The sequence below is a fragment of the Ziziphus jujuba genome, chromosome 3 (genome assembly GCF_031755915.1).
Source record: "Ziziphus jujuba cultivar Dongzao chromosome 3, ASM3175591v1".
Classification (NCBI taxonomy): Eukaryota; Viridiplantae; Streptophyta; class Magnoliopsida; order Rosales; family Rhamnaceae; genus Ziziphus; species Ziziphus jujuba.
This window is the reverse complement of record NC_083381.1, coordinates 14,260,403-14,278,800: the sequence shown is the minus strand read 5'-3', so window position 1 is coordinate 14,278,800 and position 18,398 is coordinate 14,260,403. Positions and strand designations below refer to the sequence as shown.

Below are 18,398 nucleotides of genomic sequence, written 5' to 3'. Positions count from 1 at the left end.
GGATCAAATTGTGTATATAGGTTTATGTCCTATACAGCTACACGGTCAGATTTAATTTAATTCTCAAAGTGCGGAAGAGTGGGGCTAGGTATCTAATTTGATAGCATAGCATATTTTGTAATCGAAGGGAACCAACCAGTTGAGAATAATCCAGAGGATGTCTTGTGTCCACCCTTAAGATGGTAATATTGGACATAGAACCAGGAAGTGGACCTTTAAGCATCAAGGGCCCTGCAAGTATTCTCTGAACAATGTTTACTGGTCTAGGTTTATGCCAACAATATTATTCTCTGAATAATATTGCATGTCTTGACAAGGGTGTAATGGGGGGGATTTTCTTAGCTGGTTGTTTGCTTTGTGAGAAATGATAATTTCAGAATTATTGCTAAAGAGAATATGGTAAAAACTAGAGGACGGAAGTTAGGGAGTTTCATCTAACATATTGGAAGGATATAAATTCAGCAAAAGTTAGGGTAACATTCATTCATAAGAGATTGGTGATAAGGAATCAACTTTTTCCTTACAACTTTGATGGTTAAACAATCATTGACCTGAAATATTCAACACCATGAGTAGGCATAAATTTGAATGTAGAAAAATTTTAGGCTAACATGTTGACGAACTTGAAGTAGTGTACCTAAGTCAATGATCACAGCAAAGGATATAGAGATTCTGCATCATGAATGACATATTTTGTTAGTGAAGATTTGGATATATGTGGATGAGAAATTACAATAAAGAGGGTGTGTGCTAATTGAGATTGGCCAACCTCAAAGACAAATAATTAGTGCTTTGCACCTTCCATAAGTATGCTACAAATTATCATAAATTTGTTTGAGACTTTAATACCATTGAACCATATATTTTGAGAAGTTTAGAACAAGGAAAAGTTTGAGAATTTTCAGGCACACAATAAAATAAAGTTAAAGTTTCATTCTGCAAGTATTCTGATATGCATATAATTGGTCTGAAATAAGAAGGATAATAGGGTTTGAAATGAGAATTTGATTTTATATAAATTTCAGCTTGAAATGGACGATATCAATGCACAACATATAAATTTTAGGAACAATACAATCATAAATTTTAGAGCATGAAAATATCAAAACAAAAAAACATTACATGTGGTTTTATTTTGTTAATGATAAGAAAAAACAATTTAACATGTATTAATAATAACCACAATGCTATATATCAAATTAGCTATTTGTAATAAATTAGTACAAATGCTTGTATTTTGCTAATGATAATAATTGTTAAATCTGGTTTCCCAATCATGCCATTTGAGGAAGTCTTATAGCAGCTTATATCAACAATAAAAGAAGTTAGGATATTTGAAAACTGGTTCAGCCAATTTGGCAATGCAATTAAGCAAGCACTTTAGCAAATAAAGGATACTGCAGATAAATTGAAATGAACTGGGTTTTACTCATTTCAGAATACATTTAAAAACATAAAAATAAAAATAAAAACACCAACAACCTTAATTAATTTTCTAGTAGAGAGTGTTGATAATTTTTAACATTAAAAATATAAGCACAAAATTAACCCAAATAATCGCTAAACTGCTGCATCAGTAGCAAGATTGTAAAAAACATCAGGGTTAGATCCTAACACAACGAAACGATTCTCATTTCCACCATAGTAGCATTTGATTGGCCAACTGGTTCTGATGTTCAAGGCAAAGTACATTGTGGTGACGCAGCTTTTGATTCCTTGCTGCTGTCTTCAGCTACCACTTTTTCAAAATCAGGGAGGCCTCTCAATACCTGTTTACCAAAACAACTACAATAATTGGCAATGATCATGGTGACACAAATTAATATTTACAGAAAAATATACTAATTATTCTGCCCCATTAAAATATATATATATATATATGTACCTCATATAGATACCATGAAGTAAAAGCATCGGTGGCAGCATACTCTAACTGCTTTTTTGATAAAACATCAGCCTCCCAATTTCCAAGTCTAATTCTATTGGGCTTCGGAAGCTGCAATTGAAGGGATTTAAGTAATTATTATTCTTCTGCAAACAAAAACTAAGGTATTACCATTTCAAAAGCTAGAGAAACACTTTTTCACTGCTAGACCCAGTGAAAACACTTAAAAGTATACACTCAGGAGTGTATACTTAGACACAAGAATACATTTAAAAAACATCATGCCCAATTAATATTCCAAATTCCAAGAGCATACTTTGTGTGGACTTCCAATTACACCAAAAGCTTACGTTTAGAACCCATTTCCACCTTAAAGAACATTTGAGCAACTAGTTAGACCAAAGTGCCCAGTAACAAGATCTGCTACAAGGATGGCTAGAAAAAGAGACACCATTCACACGAGTTTGTTGCGTTGCAACCCTCACAGTTCCAGCTGGTAGATGGGTCTGGTTATGGAGAAAATTGTTGATGGGCATAATTACCATTTGTCCATTCTCAACTTTTATTGAGATCTAACCAAGTAGTAAATAGTAAGAAGAATATAAAATCGCAGAAATATTGAATTCTCAGAGAAAAACCATATTATAACCTGTTTGGAGATGAGTGTCTCAGTGAGAGAACCAAGACCCCATCTTTGGGATTCACCAAGTTTTCGCATGGCAAGATAGGAGAGATCCTTGACCGCCTTAACAGATACATTATAATCTTTGTAAACCTTAACAGCATCATTGCCAATGCCAACTCCAACCTGAGAATGTATCAAGAGATATTGAAATACTATGAATAACATTTCCAAAACCAATACTAATACTGATAAATACATATGTTCATATGCACGTCTTGTGATAGAAGTACACACTTTTAAAAGTGTAGAATTCTCGAGAAGTAGACGCAGACTTTGAGGTATCCCAGAATGGATAATGTGCATAACATGACAATGACTAGTGTCCCCACATATTTGCAGAACCGCAGCCTTCCCAGGTGAAACACCTGCAATTTAAGTTCCACTATATGGAAATTAAAGCCTAACTGGTGCATATTTTTTAACAATACAATAATCTGACCCCAAAAATGTAATTAATGAACAGAAAACTCTCATATCTAGCTGGCAAATATAACATCTGAATGAAATTTGGTTCACTAGCCATCAAGAGCAGTATGAGAAACAATTTTGCATATGAAGATGCTCTTATATCATCATTCAAGAGAACTTGTTATAGAGGCTGCATTAATTAGTTTAAGCTAATCACCTTAATTTACAGAGAGCTGTAATCTGATAAATCTGCACAAGTGAGGATCACAGGTTAACTGGGCAGAGTCACACAATGAATTTGCAAGAGCACAAGATTGTTAGCATACTTGTTTGCTAAGTGAAAATCATGAACTAGAGCAACAAACTACAGTTTTCTTACTTTTCTATGCTCTCCCTCATTTTTTTAAAAGCTAGCTGGACAATCTTTAAAAGTAGAAACAACTCTAACAGGAGGCAACAGGGGGAAAGATATAGTGAAAATAATAGGAAACCCAAATAAAGCAACCAAAGAATATGATCAAGACTAACTGCCAAACATTATTAACCTTCCTAAAGCGTGCTGGAAAGCCAAATTATCAAACATTAACAGATGTCAAACTTACAAACATTATGGAAAATTGAAACCGTCCCTTCCATTTGTTTGTTTGAGATTAAATTTGCAATTCCATTTACACCACTTTGGACAAAATGTTTAATGAGATTGAAACCATTGGCAGCACATGCCACCATTACATAAAGCTTTGCCTTATTTCCAATGGCTATGTTCAAGTTTATGCATTCAAATCTATAAATCCAGTCTTATCATAAATCAACCCACTTCTTGTGGAACGGAGACAATTCTTGACAATATGCATGCAACATACTGGAGAAAAAGACCCCCATAGCCAAAAGAAATTGTCAAAAAGGACAATCCAACTAACCTGTTTTGAATGTAGGTCTCCATTCAATGTCAAATCCGACTGCAGCTTCACCCACTTCTCTATTCTTTGCTTCAACAGTCTTTAGGATCTCCGTTGCAGCTGCCTCCACTTCAACGGCAGTCCTGCTATATGTAATTTGACCTCCAAACTTCATCACAGGGTATCTCATCCTTAAATTGGCTGCTTTAGGAAAAACAAATTAAAATTCTACATCGTTCATCTTTTCCAAATATATAAGAAAAATACAAGGAAAACATGGAAATGATATCCGACTTATCAAGTAGATAGGCAAAGGGTGTGCAAATAACTGAAACTCATAAAATCTGTGGCAGTAAGTGTGAGTTTCATCTTCAATAATTCTCATAATTCTCCCCACTACACGACAAGACAAACCATGCCCAATACAAACTCTACTATCCTAAAATTTGTTTGAAATGCTGTACATAACACCTAAGCCTAATGGTATTTATAATTAGACCACCAGAAAGACAACAAAGAAATATCCAATAACTGATAATTTCCTTAAAATATAGGACACCCTTTGGTCATCGACCATGAATGTCATTTATGCCTAACAAGATTTTTTTTAAGCAAATAGTTCGCTTTGTATGATTTAGATGATACGAGGATGCGACTTTCTCTTCCTTAGCTATAAAAATAAATAAATAAACGAGTACTCTCTATACTTCCACTAAATGTTAAAAAACTTCAAATTTCCAAAATACAAAAAAAGTAATTTTTTGGCCAAACAATCAAAAATCCCCATGTTAGCTTCAAAACTTAAAGCTGAAAACTCAAAATTCGCACTCGTCAAAAATAAAATTCAAGAAACTCCCCCCAAAAAAAAAAAAAAAAATCAAAATGACGCATCCCAAGTAAAATACCCAATAGTTCAAATGAAAAAAAATAATAATAATAATAAAAAAATGAAACATCGAAACTGCCCATTTTCCCATCCGTTGTTTTCTCAGTACCCAACCAGTAAAATCGAAAGAAAAATACAAAAACTTGGAAGGAAAACCCACCTCGGCAAGGCGAAAGAGAGAATGGGTTCGGATCCTGGAAAGCGGGAATGGAACTGGGCAATCTTCGGCGGCGTCCACCACCAACACGAACGGTTGGGGGATCTGGACTGCCGGAATTATGGTTGTCATCGTCATCGTGGTTGTGAGAAGAGGAGGGTCGTGGCCTTTTGGAGGCGGATTGAAGAGCAGCTTCAATGGTTTGGAGGTCTTCGTCGGTGAACGGTTCGTCGTCCCAGTTGGATATAAAAGAGAAGGCGGTGACGGAGCTTGTATGGCCGCGGTGGTGGTGGTGGTTGTCCATTTAGGCCATTCCCCTTTTTTTTTTTTGGGGGGGAAAGAAGAGATTTCATATATTACGACAAAATATTACACATATCAGCATAAAGCAAATGAGTAAAGTCATTGTGGGCCATCCTCAAGCCAAGACACAAAACCAGAAAGACTGGTGGCATCTTTTGCAAGACCGTGGGCCACTTATTTGACTCTCTGGACTCAAAAAGAAACTACAAAACCTGGACAAGACGAGAACAGCTCTTGTAAGCTTTCTATCAAAAGGCAGTTCACTTTGAGAGAAACGTGCCTCCATGCAGAAATCTAGTGCCACACGAATGGCCGTGAGTTCCCAATATAGGACCCACCAGCAAGCTTCAAAAGGTTTCGCCAGGGTTCCCGTTAGCTCACCAGAGGAATTCTGCACCACCACACCAATACCTACTCTGTTTGTATCATCCTTAACAGATGCATCCACATTTATTTTAAAATTGCTTTCTTGGGTTGGTTGCCAATGTTTGTTTACTTGGTTTGGACGTTTCATGCTCTCCCTCTGCATAGCACCCTTAAACTCTCACATGTAATCGCGAAATTGAATCCAGAATTTGAATATCAAATTTAACAAAGATTACCATGTAAGAAATCATTTCTTTTATTCCATAAACTCCAACACGTCCATGAAAATTTGTCTCTTTGGAAGTCATAAAATTGTGTAAAAACATGAAAACACAGAGCAGTAAAAGAATCATATACACCATTCTTAAGTTGCTTATAGAATTCCAAATGTGACGTGAAGCCAGTAATGACAGACATGAAGCCAGTAATGCGACGTGAAGCCAGTAATGACAGACAAGGAATGGCATCATCACAAGCCCGCCATAATAATAACTTCACTTTGTTTGGAATGGTTAACCACCAGAGACCTCTCCACCAAGTATTAGAGTGAGAATCACTTGGTCCACTGATTTGGTTCCCAACCTCTATTTTCCTAGCTTCCCAATAACCAGTCCTAACTGTATATACACCATTGGGATTGAATTTCCATGCAAAACGGTCCTCACGTCCTACACCATCAACCGGAATATTTTTGATTATTTCAGCTTTGAAAAAACAGCTTGTAAAACTCCTAAATTCCAAGTACCAGAAGCTGTAAGCAGACACTCAACTCGAGCATCTTCATCTAAGACTCTAGGAGACAAAATCCTAGAAGAACCCAAACCCGGTAACCAAGAATCCTTATAAATCCGAATTGAAAGTAAATTGTTTACGTCTCTGCCTCTGGTTATTTCTCGGGAATGAAAGTAAATTCGATTGGGGGTTTTTGACTTTTCGAAGCAACTTAATGCGCACAAGGTTTTGATGGAGGTTGTACAGCCAGCGGTCTCTTTTTTATTATTATTATTATTATTATTATTATTATTTTGTTTTTTGGGCAACGCCAAGTTTAATCAAATTTGGTAATGAAAAATCCATTAAAGAAAATTAATAAATATATATATATATATATATTGGAAAATTTTTTAAATAAAAATAAAAATTTAAAATAGGAAAGTTGCCTTAATGTCCACATGTAGATGTAAAATAGGAATTGTATCCTAATTTGAATAGGAGAATAGTAAAAATTACTGTTATATATGTATCTTTTATATCTATATATATGTAAAAGACTAAAGTGGTTTTTCTTGCTGATGAAGAAACAAAACTACACTTCTCAATTAATTTGTTCAAGATAAAGACTCAAGCTCAGAGCCAAAGCAAGCACTAACTGGTTTTTCTTGCGGACGAAGGAACAAACTGTTATTTCTCAATTAATTTTGTTCATTATAATTCTATACAAGGTTTCAATCTAAGTACACGGCCATGGCATCAAAGCATTGCAACAGCAATGGTGGCAACTGGAACAGGAAGCACGACAACAACAATGATGAAGATCTGGTAATTCCCTCTCGTTGGTTTTTTGAATTTTTTTCTGCTTTTCTACAATTTTTTTTGGGCTGCCTTTATAAATTCTAGACAGCGTACGTTTTATATATATATATATATATATTATTATAATTTTTCTTTTAATTGATCACGTTTTGTAATTCAAAACTGATATTGATTCTTTGTGTTTTGTCAATGTTTCAGGACTTGATGTTAAAGCAGCAACTGGAGTTGTACGTTGAGAGAGTACAAGATCCTGACCCAGGTTTGCAGAAAATTGCCATTGAGTGTATTAGGCACGAAATCCGTGCCTCAACGAGCTCTATGACTTCAGTTCCAAAGCCGCTCAAATTTCTCAGACCACATTATGCAATTTTGAAGAAAGCATACCATGAAACAGTGGCAGATTCAGATTTAAAGAAATACCTTGCAGATATACTATCGGTTTTGGCACTGACTATCTCTTCTTCTGCCGCTGACAGAGAACAAAGGGAGAGCTTGAAATACAGATTGCTGAGCTCCAAAGGTGATTTAGGTTCGTGGGGTCACGAATATGTCAGAAACTTGGCTGGAGAAATTGCTCAAGAGTACACTGAGCGGCAGTGCATGGAGGCCCCAGTTGATGATCTAATGGAGCTGGTAGAACAAATTGTTGCCTTTTATATGAAACATAACGCTGAACCTGAAGCAGTTGACCTTTTAATGGAGGTTGAGGATCTAAACCTGTTATCTGAGCATGTTGATGGTGCAAATTTCAAAAGGACCTGTCTCTATCTTACTAATTTAGCAAGATACGTTTACCATACTGGATCAGATGATATTTTGGTTCTGGATATTGCATACAACTTATACCTTAAATTTCAAGAATTTTCAAATGCTCTTCGGATTGCACTTTTCCTTGATAATATGCAGTATGCGAGGCGGGTCTTTACCTCTTGTGATGACGCTGTGATGAAAACGCAATTATGTTACATCCTTGCTCGACATGGTGTTAGTTTTGAACTTGATGAAGAGATGGCTGGAGATGAGATTGACAGACTGCAGGAGATCATCAACAATATGATGTTAAATGAAGGTTATCTTACCCTTGCTCGTGATATCGAAGTCATGGAGGCCAAAACGCCAGAGGACATCTACAAGACTCGCTTACTTGATGGACAAGCAAGTGTTGTTGATTCGGCTAGACAGAACTTGGCGGCCACGTTTGTGAATGCATTTGTAAATGCTGGTTTTGGTCAGGATAAGCTGATGACGACGAGTACTACTTCAACAGGAAACTGGGTTTTTAAGAATAAGATGCATGGGAAGACCAGTGCTGCTGCAAGTCTTGGTATGATATCACTGTGGGATGTGGATTCTGGACTTGCCCATATTGACAAGTACTTACACAGCAACGACAGCCACTTGATTGCCGGTGCCTTGTTAGGAATTGGAATTGTCAATAGCAGTATTAAGAATGATTGTCATCCGGCAATGGCATTACTTCTGGACAATGAGTATGGCTACTTGGATAGAGAAGATTCATCAATCAGAATTGGTGCAATAATGGGCCTAGGAATAGCATATGCTGGTAGTCAAAACGAAACACTACGTCATAAACTTTCTCCTATTCTCAACGATGCAAAAGCTCCCCTTGATGTGATTTCCTTCACTGCAATCTCATTGGGATTGATATATGTGGGATCTTGCAATGAAGAGGTTGCTAAGGCAGTTATATTTGCATTAATGAACCGAAGTGAGTCAGAGTTTGGGGAGCAACCACTTACTCGGCTATTGCCTCTAAGTCTTGGTCTTCTATACCTTGGGAAGCAAGAACGAGTTAAGGCTACTATGGAAGTTTCAAAGAGTATCTTTCATGAGAAGATCAGAAAACATTGTGGTATGGTTCTGCTTTCTTGTGCTTATGCAGGAACAGGGAATGTTCTCAAGGTCCAAAACCTTCTTGGTAACTGTACTTCACAACATCATCTTGAGAAGGGTAGTGAAACGCACCAAGGGCCCGCTGTGCTTGGAATTGCAATGGTGGCAATGGCTGAAAAATTGGGACTCGAAATGGCAATTCGTTCGTTAGAGCATCTTTTACATTATGGATCAGAACAGAAAAATATCCGCCGGGCAGTTCCTCTGGCTCTTGGTCTTCTTTCAATTTCGAACCCAAAGGTCAATGTCATGGATACCTTAAGCAGACTTAGTCATGATACAGATTCAGAAGTAGCCATGGCAGCCATCATCTCTTTAGGATTAATAGGTGCTGGAACTAACAATGCCAGAATAGCCGGTTTGCTACAGAATCTGTCTAGCTATTATTACAAAGACCCCAGCATTCTATTCTGTGTACGCATTGCACAAGGTTTGGTACATATGGGGAAGGGCCTACTAACTCTAAATCCATACCATTCTGATCGTTTCCTGTTATCACCGACAGCTCTTGCTGGTATTATAACCATGCTGTATACATGTCTTGACTTGAAAGACATCATTTTGGGGGAATATCATTTTGTTCTATACTTCCTTGTGTTGGCAATGCAGCCTAGAATGTTGATGACGGTGGATGAGGAACTCAAACCTGTCTCTGTACCTGTTCGAGTGGGACAAGCCGTTGATGTTGTTGGGAAGGCTGGTTGTCCTAAAACCATAACTGGGTTCCAGACACACTCCACACCAGTTCTTCTTGGTGCCGGTGATAGAGCAGAGTTGGCCACTGACAAATACATTCCACTTTCCCCCATTCTTGAAGGCTTTGTCATTTTGAAGGAGAATCCAGAATATTGGCAGGAAGATTAGTTTAATTTTGTCATTGTCGTTACTTTTTTTTAATTATGTAACACAAGAAATTTAGTTTTTTTTTTTTTTTAATGTTTTAATGGATTCCCAAAATTGTGATGAATTATTGAACCACTTAATGGTAAATATGAATTTTGTAAAAATTATTTATTAAAATACTCTTTATGCTACGTACTACTGTTGGTTAGATCTTAATAAAAGTGGAGTAATGGATAGATGGTAATTATGCCCATCAACAATTTTTCTCCATAACCAGACCTATCTACCGGTTGGAACTATGAGAGTTGTTTTTACTTCGTACTACTATTGATTATTGACGACGAGGATGACGATGTGGCCTCCGAAGGTTTGGTTTTATACTTGTTTTTACTTTTTTTGCTATATGTATGTATATATGTTATGTCGCACTCTCAGATATAATATGCTTAATTTGAGGTTGAGTATATCATTATCTCGTAGTATATATGTCTTGTAGTCTAGTAGTGTCCTTTTATTTTATCGAGTTCAACGTCTATGTGGTATCTGTTAGGCTAAGTTTTTTTTTTTTTTTTTTTTTTTTTTTTTTTTTTTTTTTTTTCTGGGTAATTTTGTGGGTATCTGTCCAAGACGCATTAAATATTAATTTCCTTGTATGTAGTATTGGAAACTCTCAACAATATATTTGCTGCAAATTAAATTAAGCTGCTGAAAATGATATAGTGGGTATAAATTAAGCCATGGAAGCTATGGCTTAGGTGGGTTTCGCTCCTTTGATTCTCTTTTCTGCCAAAAAGGCATGCCTTCTTCCAAAGTGCTCAAGTTTACCATGGGTTTACCAAATTACATAAATTTATATACTATAATTTTCTTCATTTTTTTTTTATTTTTTTTTAAGAACTCTAATTCGGGATCATTAAATTACTGGAGACAACAATGGTTTTTACTCCTGGAACCATCCTCACAGGGACTACATATACAAAGAATTTGGAAGATCAAATTGTGAATGAAAATTGATCCTGAACCTGGTAATTAAGAACAATTAATTCTAGTAATTATTGTTTGGCATCTTCAGTCAGTTGGCAAGTAATAGATGTGGATATAAGTGGCAATCTCTTTAATTTATAAGACAAAGGTTCGTAGAAACTAAACCAAAGCATCAATGCCTTTATTTTTTTCAAATGATAACATATATACATACATGCATGCATATATATATATATATATATATATTAAGTGGTCATATATATATTCATAAGGTTAAAAGGGAGAGGGGCTGCCAGCCTACCTCCCTTTTGTAGGTTCTTGGCTGCCGGTTTTTTGGTTAATACAACATCTTTTTCAGCAAAAAAAGGTTAAAAAGTAGAGAGTATGAACAATCACTTGGGGTGTTTCTTGAGCAAGGAATAATGCAAAAGTATAAGTATAGTTTTGGAGGTAGAGAGAATTGAAGACATGGTCAGTGGAGTCACACATGAAAAAGGTCGGTGATTCTTTGTGTTTTCCCTTCTTGTTAGTATTTATAGATTATGTATGCTTTTAATATGCATACCACACAAGGAGACTCTCATACGAAGTACACAAATATAGTGTGTGTGTGTGTGTGTGTGCGCGCCCGCGCGCGCATGCACCCGCGCACGCGTGCTCTGTAGGGAAAGGGTTCTTGCTGTTTGTTGGTAGTAATTTGTCGGTATTATGCTGATTGAGAGAGATTAAAGTATTGCAAAATCTTTGTGGAGGCCCAAATGTCGTGAAGTTGCTTGATATTGTAAGAGATCAGCATTCAAAAACACCAGTTTGATATTTGAATATGTGAACAGAACAGATTTCAAAATTCTATACCCCACACTAATGGGCTATGACATACACTGTTATATATATGAGGTCCTCAAGGTTCTTTCATCTTATCTTCTTGCAAAAAAAATTGTATTTTTTATAATATTTGCAATATTTTTTTCCCATTACTTTAACTTTGGGAATACAGTTTTACCTTTATGTTTGCAGAGTAGACAATCTAGTTTTCGATTAAAAAAAAAAAAAAATCAACAAAGAAATTGAGGAATGGATTTTAACTTCAACTTTTAGTATTATTGCCTTTGAACAACAACACTGTGGTTATGGTCGGATAATGGCATGACCCTGAGTTTTACTTATTAAACTTTTGAATTCTTAACTGATTTAACTGACATTGGAATTACGGGCATTGGATTACTGCCATTCTCGAGGCATAATGCATAGGGACGTCAAGCCTCACAATGTTATGATTGACCATAAGCTGTGAAAGCTTCACTTGATTGACTGGGGTCTTGCTGAATTTTACCATCCTGGCAAACAATACAACGTATGAGTAGCTTCAAGGTAAGGCATTGATTCTTTAACTGTTAAACAATATCTGCAATTGGTGAATAATGATATATATATAATTTTTTTTCCCCCTTTGTTCTTATTCCTTTTATCTTGGTGCCCATAAAATTTTCCTTTTAAATCAAATAGTTTTCATTTTGCAGGTATGCTTGCATGGGAGGTGTCACTCCAAATCATGCAAAACCCTGTACAGTTCATAATGATATTTATCCTCTGTTCTTATTCTTTCTGTCTTGGTGCATTTATATTATCCTTAGCTTAAATATTTGTTTCTTGCCTCTTTTGGTTGGTATCTTTTTCCGGATCATTCATTAAGAAATGCTTTTGTACTTTTTCTATGGAATATGCTTTGTCAGTAGAACTGGCCAGCTTTCTTTTTTATGTTAATAATTTGGTATGCTCATTTGGGTTTATAATGCAACTGAAAATCTTATTTTAAAGAAGGCATAGAATTCGTATGAATTGAAAGGCCTGGAATTTTAGCACTCAAAAGTTCGTTTGATTTGACTAAATTGTTGATCCAGATACCTGACATTGTAAATTTTTTTTTTTTTTTTTTTAAGGTAATGACCTGACATTATAATTTGGTTTTGTGTTTCTCATATTGCAGGCATGATAGCATAGAAGGTGTCACCAAGATTGAAAATGCATGCAAAAATGAGGCATTGGATTTTAGCTTGTGAGTAGGTGTTAGATTATGTTAGGATAGGTTTTTGAATTTGTATCTCACTTCAATGCTACTATTATAAAAACAATTGGTTTCAACAATCAATGCAATAATATGAAAATTAATTTTATTTGGAAATCTTGTGTTGTTTCTTTAGTATATGTGGAGATGATTTACTATTACATACCTTAAATTTGTATTTTAATATTATGAAAAAAATATTATATAAAATAAATTTTCATGTAAATATTTTGCTACAAAAATAATTCGTTGCTGAACAGTACAAATTTTAGGCTACAACCATTTTTGCAAAACGCAAAATGAAAGTTTAGTACAAATATGATTTAGTGGCTATTGATTTGAAAATTTTTACTACAAATCAAATTTTAAACATTTTTTTTCCCTAATTCAATCCAATCTAATTTGTCATTTTTAGTTTGAAAAACGCTTTCTATAAAAATTTTGTGGACCCTTTTAAAAAACAGACAAATATTTTAATAAATAATTTTTACAAGATTCATACGTGGTGTTCAACGGTTCAATTATTGATCACAATATTTTATCCAAAAGAGAGAGAGAGAGAGAGAGAGAGAAAGAGAGAGAGAGAGAGAGAGAGAGAGAGAGAGTAAACCAATTAAATTAGCTACTTCATATTTTATAATCTAAAATTGTTCGGTCCAATTGAACATTCATACTGGCCTATTGTTTAATTCGTACATGAGAATTCACCACCAAAAAAAAAAAAAAAAAGAAATGGTACACGAGAATCTTTATAGTTTATATATAGGTAATGAATAAATATATATATATATATATATATGTATATATATTTATCGGTAATGAATAAAAAAAATTGTAATAAATAAATAATTCACCAAAAACAAAATGTACAAATAAAAAATTTGGTAATGAATAAATGGGAGGAAAAGTCTAATAATCTTTGGATCAGACAAAATATTATTAACCTCTTAGAAAATAAATTCAAATGAACTTTTAAAAATAAAGAGTATTTTAATTTTATCATAATATAAACTGAAATTTTTAAAATGGCCTTCAACAATACTTTCTATATTATATTCTTTATTTTTATATTCTTACTTTAATCATTCATTATTATGTTTATTTCCTTTTTTTTAATCTATTTTCTCTTGATTATTAATAATTCAAAGAGATTCTTATATATTAAAGAAATAAAATTTAATAATTAAAATATGATAGCTTACGAGAATTTGTTCAATATTACGTATAATATACTCAATATAGACCGTTACTATTTTGTTATCAATTCGGTAAATGTATTAATATTTGATAAAAAAAAAAATTGCACCTTTTTTGCATTTGGATATGAATATTATAACTGTATTTTTTTTTATATATAATATAATTTATATCATTCTTTCAAAATATATATATATATATATATATATAATCTATATCATTATCTGTGATATACAATGGTAAAAAGATAAAATATTAAATTAATATTTATTTATTTTAATTCACATGATAGATAAAATAGGCTTCCTAGTTTCTACCATTCAAGAATGGGTCAAAAATGCAATTTCTTAGCCAACCTTAACATGGGATGAATTTGAAATTTTTGAGGGGAGTGATGTTTATGAAATTTTCCTCAAATACAATAACGCACTACTTTTTTTTTTAACAAAAAAATAAAATTTAAAAAAATTGGTAGATGAAATTTACGACTCTCAAATTATTATATTCTAATACTCCTTTTAATGTGTCACTTAAAAAATAAATAATTTTAATAGATATAGTACTTCAATTTAGGAGGGGCCAAATATATTATTTTAGATAATTATATAGCTACTTCTCTAAAAAGATGCAAAATTTACTAACAGATGTTCAAAAATAAAAGATAAAAAAAATAAAATAAAATGGTCCATCCAAGCAATAGGGTAATTCCGAGTCCGCAAAATTAAATAATATATTTAATCAAAATAATAATTTCAAATATGAAAGTTGCTTGCAAATAACGTAATGTATTAAATCAAAATAATAATTTAAAATATGAAAGTTGCCTTGATATCCACATGTAGATGTAAAATAGGAAAGTTATCCCAATTCAAATAGGAGAAGAGAAAAGATTGCTGTTGTATGTATCTTCTGTATATATATATATATATATATGTAACGGACTCAAAAGATCAGAGCCAAAGAGAGAATTAAAGTGGTTTTTCTTGCGGACGAAGAAACAAAACTATATTTCTCAATCAAGTCCGTTCATTATAAAGACTCGAAGCTGAGAGCCAAAGTAAGAACCAAGTGGTTTTTTCTTGCGGAGAAGAAACAAACTATTACTTCTCAATTAATTTTGCTCATTGTACTTCTGTAGAAGGGTTCAATCTAAGTACATGACCATGGCATCAAAGGATCCCAACAGGAAGAGGAAGAGGAAGTACGACAACAACAATGACGAAGATCAGGACTTGGTGTTAAAGCAGCAACTGGAGTTGTACGTGGAGAGAGTGCAAGATCCTGATCCAGGTTTGCAGAAAACTGCTATTGAGTGTATTAGTCACCAAATCCGTACCTCAATGAGCTCTATGACCTCAGTTCCAAAGCCGCTCAAATTTCTCAGACCACATTATGCAACTTTGAAAAAAGCATACCATGAAATATTGGCAGATTCAGATTTAAAGAAATACTTTGCAGACATACTGTCGGTTTTGGCACTGACCATGTCTTCTTCTGCCGACAGACAACAAAGGGAGAGCTTGAAGTACAGATTGCTGGGCTCCGGAGGTGATTTAGGTTCGTGGGGTCACGAGTATGTCAGAAACTTGGCTGGAGAAATTGCTCAAGAGTACGCTAAGCGGCAGTGCGAAGAGGCCCCAATTGATGATCTAATGGAGCTGGTACAACAAATTGTTGCCTTTTATATGAATCATAACGCTGAACCTGAAGCAGTTGACCTTTTAATGGAAGTTGAGGATCTAATCCTGTTATCTGAGCATGTTGATCGTGCAAGTTACGTATGCCATACAGGACCAGATGGTATATTGGTTCTGGATAGTGCATACAAGATATGCCTTAAATTTCAAGATTTTTCAAATGCACTTCGGATTGCGCTTTTCCTTGATAATATGCGGTATGTGAGGCAGGTCTTTACCTCTTGTGATGATGCTGCGAGAAAAAAGCAATTATGTTACCTCCTTGCTCGACACGGTGTTAGTTTTGAACTTGATGAAGAGATGGCTGGAGATGAGATTGACAAACTGCAGGAGATCATCAACAATAGGAAGTTAAATGAAGGTTATCTTACCCTTGCTCTCGATATCGAAGTCATGGAGGCCAAAACTCCAGAGGACATCTACAAGGCTCGCTTACTTGATGGACAAGCAAGTGTTGTTGATTCGGCTAGACAGAACTTGGCAGCAACGTTTGTGAATGCATTTATAAATGCTGGTTTTGGTCAGGATAAGCTGGTGATGACGAGTACTAATTCAACAGGAAACTGGGTTTTCAAGAATAAGAAGCATGGGAAGACCAGTGCTGCTGCAAGCATTGGTATGATATCATTGTGGGATGTGGATTCTGGACTTGCCCATATTGACAAGTACTTACACAGCAACGACAGCCACTTGATTGCCGGTGCCTTGTTAGGAATTGGAATTGTCAGTAGCAGTATTAAGAATAATTGTCATCCGGCAATGGCATTACTTCTGGACAGTGAGTATGGCTACTTGGATAGAGAAAATTCATCGATCAGAATTGGTGCAATAATGGGCCTAGGAATAGCATATGCTGGTAGTCAAAACGAAACACTACGTCATAAACTTTCTCCTATTCTCAACGATGCAAAAGCTCCCCTTGATGTGATTGCATTCGCTGCAATCTCCCTGGGATTGATATATGTGGGATCTTGCAATGAAGAGGTTGCTAAGGAAATTATATTTGCATTGATGAACCGAAATGAGTCAGAGTTTAAGGAGCGACCTCTTACTCGGCTATTGCCTCTAAGTCTTGGTCTTCTATACCTTGGGAAGCAAGAAAGAGTTGAGGCTACTATGGAAGTTTCAAAAAGTATCGTTCATGAGAAGATCAGAAAACATTGTGGTATGGTTCTGCTTTCTTGTGCTTATGCAGGAACAGGGAATGTTCTCAAGGTCCAAAACCTTCTTGGTAATTGTATTTCACAACATCATCTTGAGAAGGGTAGTGACACCCACCAAGGGCCCGCTCTGCTTGGAATTGCAATGGTGGCAATGGCTGAAGAATCGGGACTCAAAATGGCAATTCGTTTGTTAGAGCATCTTTTACATTATGGATCAGAACAGAAAAATATCCGCCGGGCAGTTCCTCTGGCTCTTGGTCTTCTTTCAATTTCGAACCCGAAGGTCAATGTCATGGATACCTTAAGCAGACTTAGTCATGATACAGATTCAGATGTAGCCATGGCAGCCATCATCTCTTTAGGCTTAATAGGTGCTGGAACTAACAATGCCAGAATAGCCGGCTTGCTACAGAATCTGTCTAGCTATTATTCCAAAGACCCCAGCATTCTATTCTGTGTACGCATTGCACAAGGTTTGGTACATATGGGGAAGGGCTTACTAACTCTAAATCCATACCATTCTGATCGATTCCTTCTATCACCGACAGCTCTTGCTGGTATTATAACCATGCTGTATGCATGTCTTGACTTGAAAGACATCATTTTGGGGGAATATCATTTTGTTCTATACTTCCTTGTGTTGGCAATGCAGCCTAGAATGTTGATGACGGTGGATGAGGAACTCAAACCTGTCTCTGTACCAGTTCGAGTGGAACATGCCGTTGATGTTTTTGGGAAGGCTGGTTGCCCTAAAACCATAACTAGGTTCCAGACACACTCCACCCCAGTTCTTCTTGGTGCCGGTGATAGAGCAGAGTTGGCCACTGACAAATACATTCCACTTTCCCCCATTCTTGAAGGCTATGTCATTTTGAAGAAGAATCCAGAACGTTGGCAGGAAGATTAGTGTTATATTGTCATTATTATTACTTTTTTTAATTATGTATTACAAGAAATTTTTTTTTTTTTTTAAATGTTTAAATGGATCCCCAAAATTGTGATCAATTATTGAACCATTTGATGCTAAGTATGAATGTTGTAAAAATTATTTATGAAAATATCCTTCATGTTATGTACTACTGTTGGTTAGATCTTAATAAAAGTGGAGTAATGGATGGATGGTAATTATGCCCATCAACAATTTTTCTCCATAACCAGACTTATCTACCAGTTGGAACTGTGAGAGTTGCAATTGCAACAAACTTGTTTGAATGCTGTCTCTTTTTCTATCTTTTTTTTTTTTTTTTTTTTTTTTGGCTCTTCTTCTTCTTAAGACTCTAGTAGCATATCTTTTTACTGGGCACTTCGGTATACTAGTTATTCAGATGTTTTTTGTAGGTGCAAATGGGTTCTAAACCTATGCTTTTTCTGTAATTAGAGGTTCAAACAAATATTATGTTCTTAGAATTTGGA

At 35.1% G+C, this 18,398-nt stretch overlaps 3 protein-coding genes across 7 annotated transcripts; 2 read left to right on the top strand and 1 right to left on the bottom strand.

Annotated features, from left to right (window-relative positions):
- Positions 1–1,379: 1,379 nt before the first annotated feature.
- On the bottom strand, positions 1,380–5,274 carry LOC107422357 (3'-5' exonuclease). 5 transcript variants are annotated; one of them, XM_025075542.3, is made up of 6 exons: positions 4,924–5,274; positions 3,899–4,078; positions 2,805–2,935; positions 2,535–2,693; positions 1,886–1,996; positions 1,380–1,785 (listed from the first exon to the last, which is right to left on the bottom strand). In XM_025075542.3, the coding sequence occupies exons 1-6, from the start codon at positions 5,222–5,224 to the stop codon at positions 1,774–1,776; spliced, it is 894 nt and encodes a 297-aa protein (XP_024931310.3). In that variant the 5' UTR covers positions 5,225–5,274; the 3' UTR covers positions 1,380–1,773. The 5 variants fall into 5 exon arrangements, 3 of the variants coding, with proteins under 3 accessions (XP_024931310.3, XP_015887280.3, XP_060671501.1); XM_016031794.4 differs by having other exon boundaries at positions 1,380–1,769; positions 4,924–5,273; XR_007241868.2 differs by lacking the exon at positions 1,380–1,785 and adding an exon at positions 2,202–2,457.
- Positions 5,275–6,995: 1,721 nt separating this feature from the next.
- Positions 6,996–9,914, top strand: LOC107422354 (26S proteasome non-ATPase regulatory subunit 2 homolog A). The gene is made up of 2 exons (XM_016031791.3): positions 6,996–7,128; positions 7,321–9,914. The coding sequence occupies exons 1-2, from the start codon at positions 7,054–7,056 to the stop codon at positions 9,898–9,900; spliced, it is 2,655 nt and encodes an 884-aa protein (XP_015887277.1). The 5' UTR covers positions 6,996–7,053; the 3' UTR covers positions 9,901–9,914.
- A 5,374-nt stretch (positions 9,915–15,288) lies between these two features.
- Positions 15,289–17,920, top strand: LOC107422353 (26S proteasome non-ATPase regulatory subunit 2 homolog A-like). The gene has a single exon (XM_016031790.3). It carries the CDS (start codon positions 15,289–15,291, stop codon positions 17,890–17,892), a length of 2,604 nt encoding a protein of 867 aa, XP_015887276.3. The 3' UTR covers positions 17,893–17,920.
- Positions 17,921–18,398: the final 478 nt, after the last annotated feature.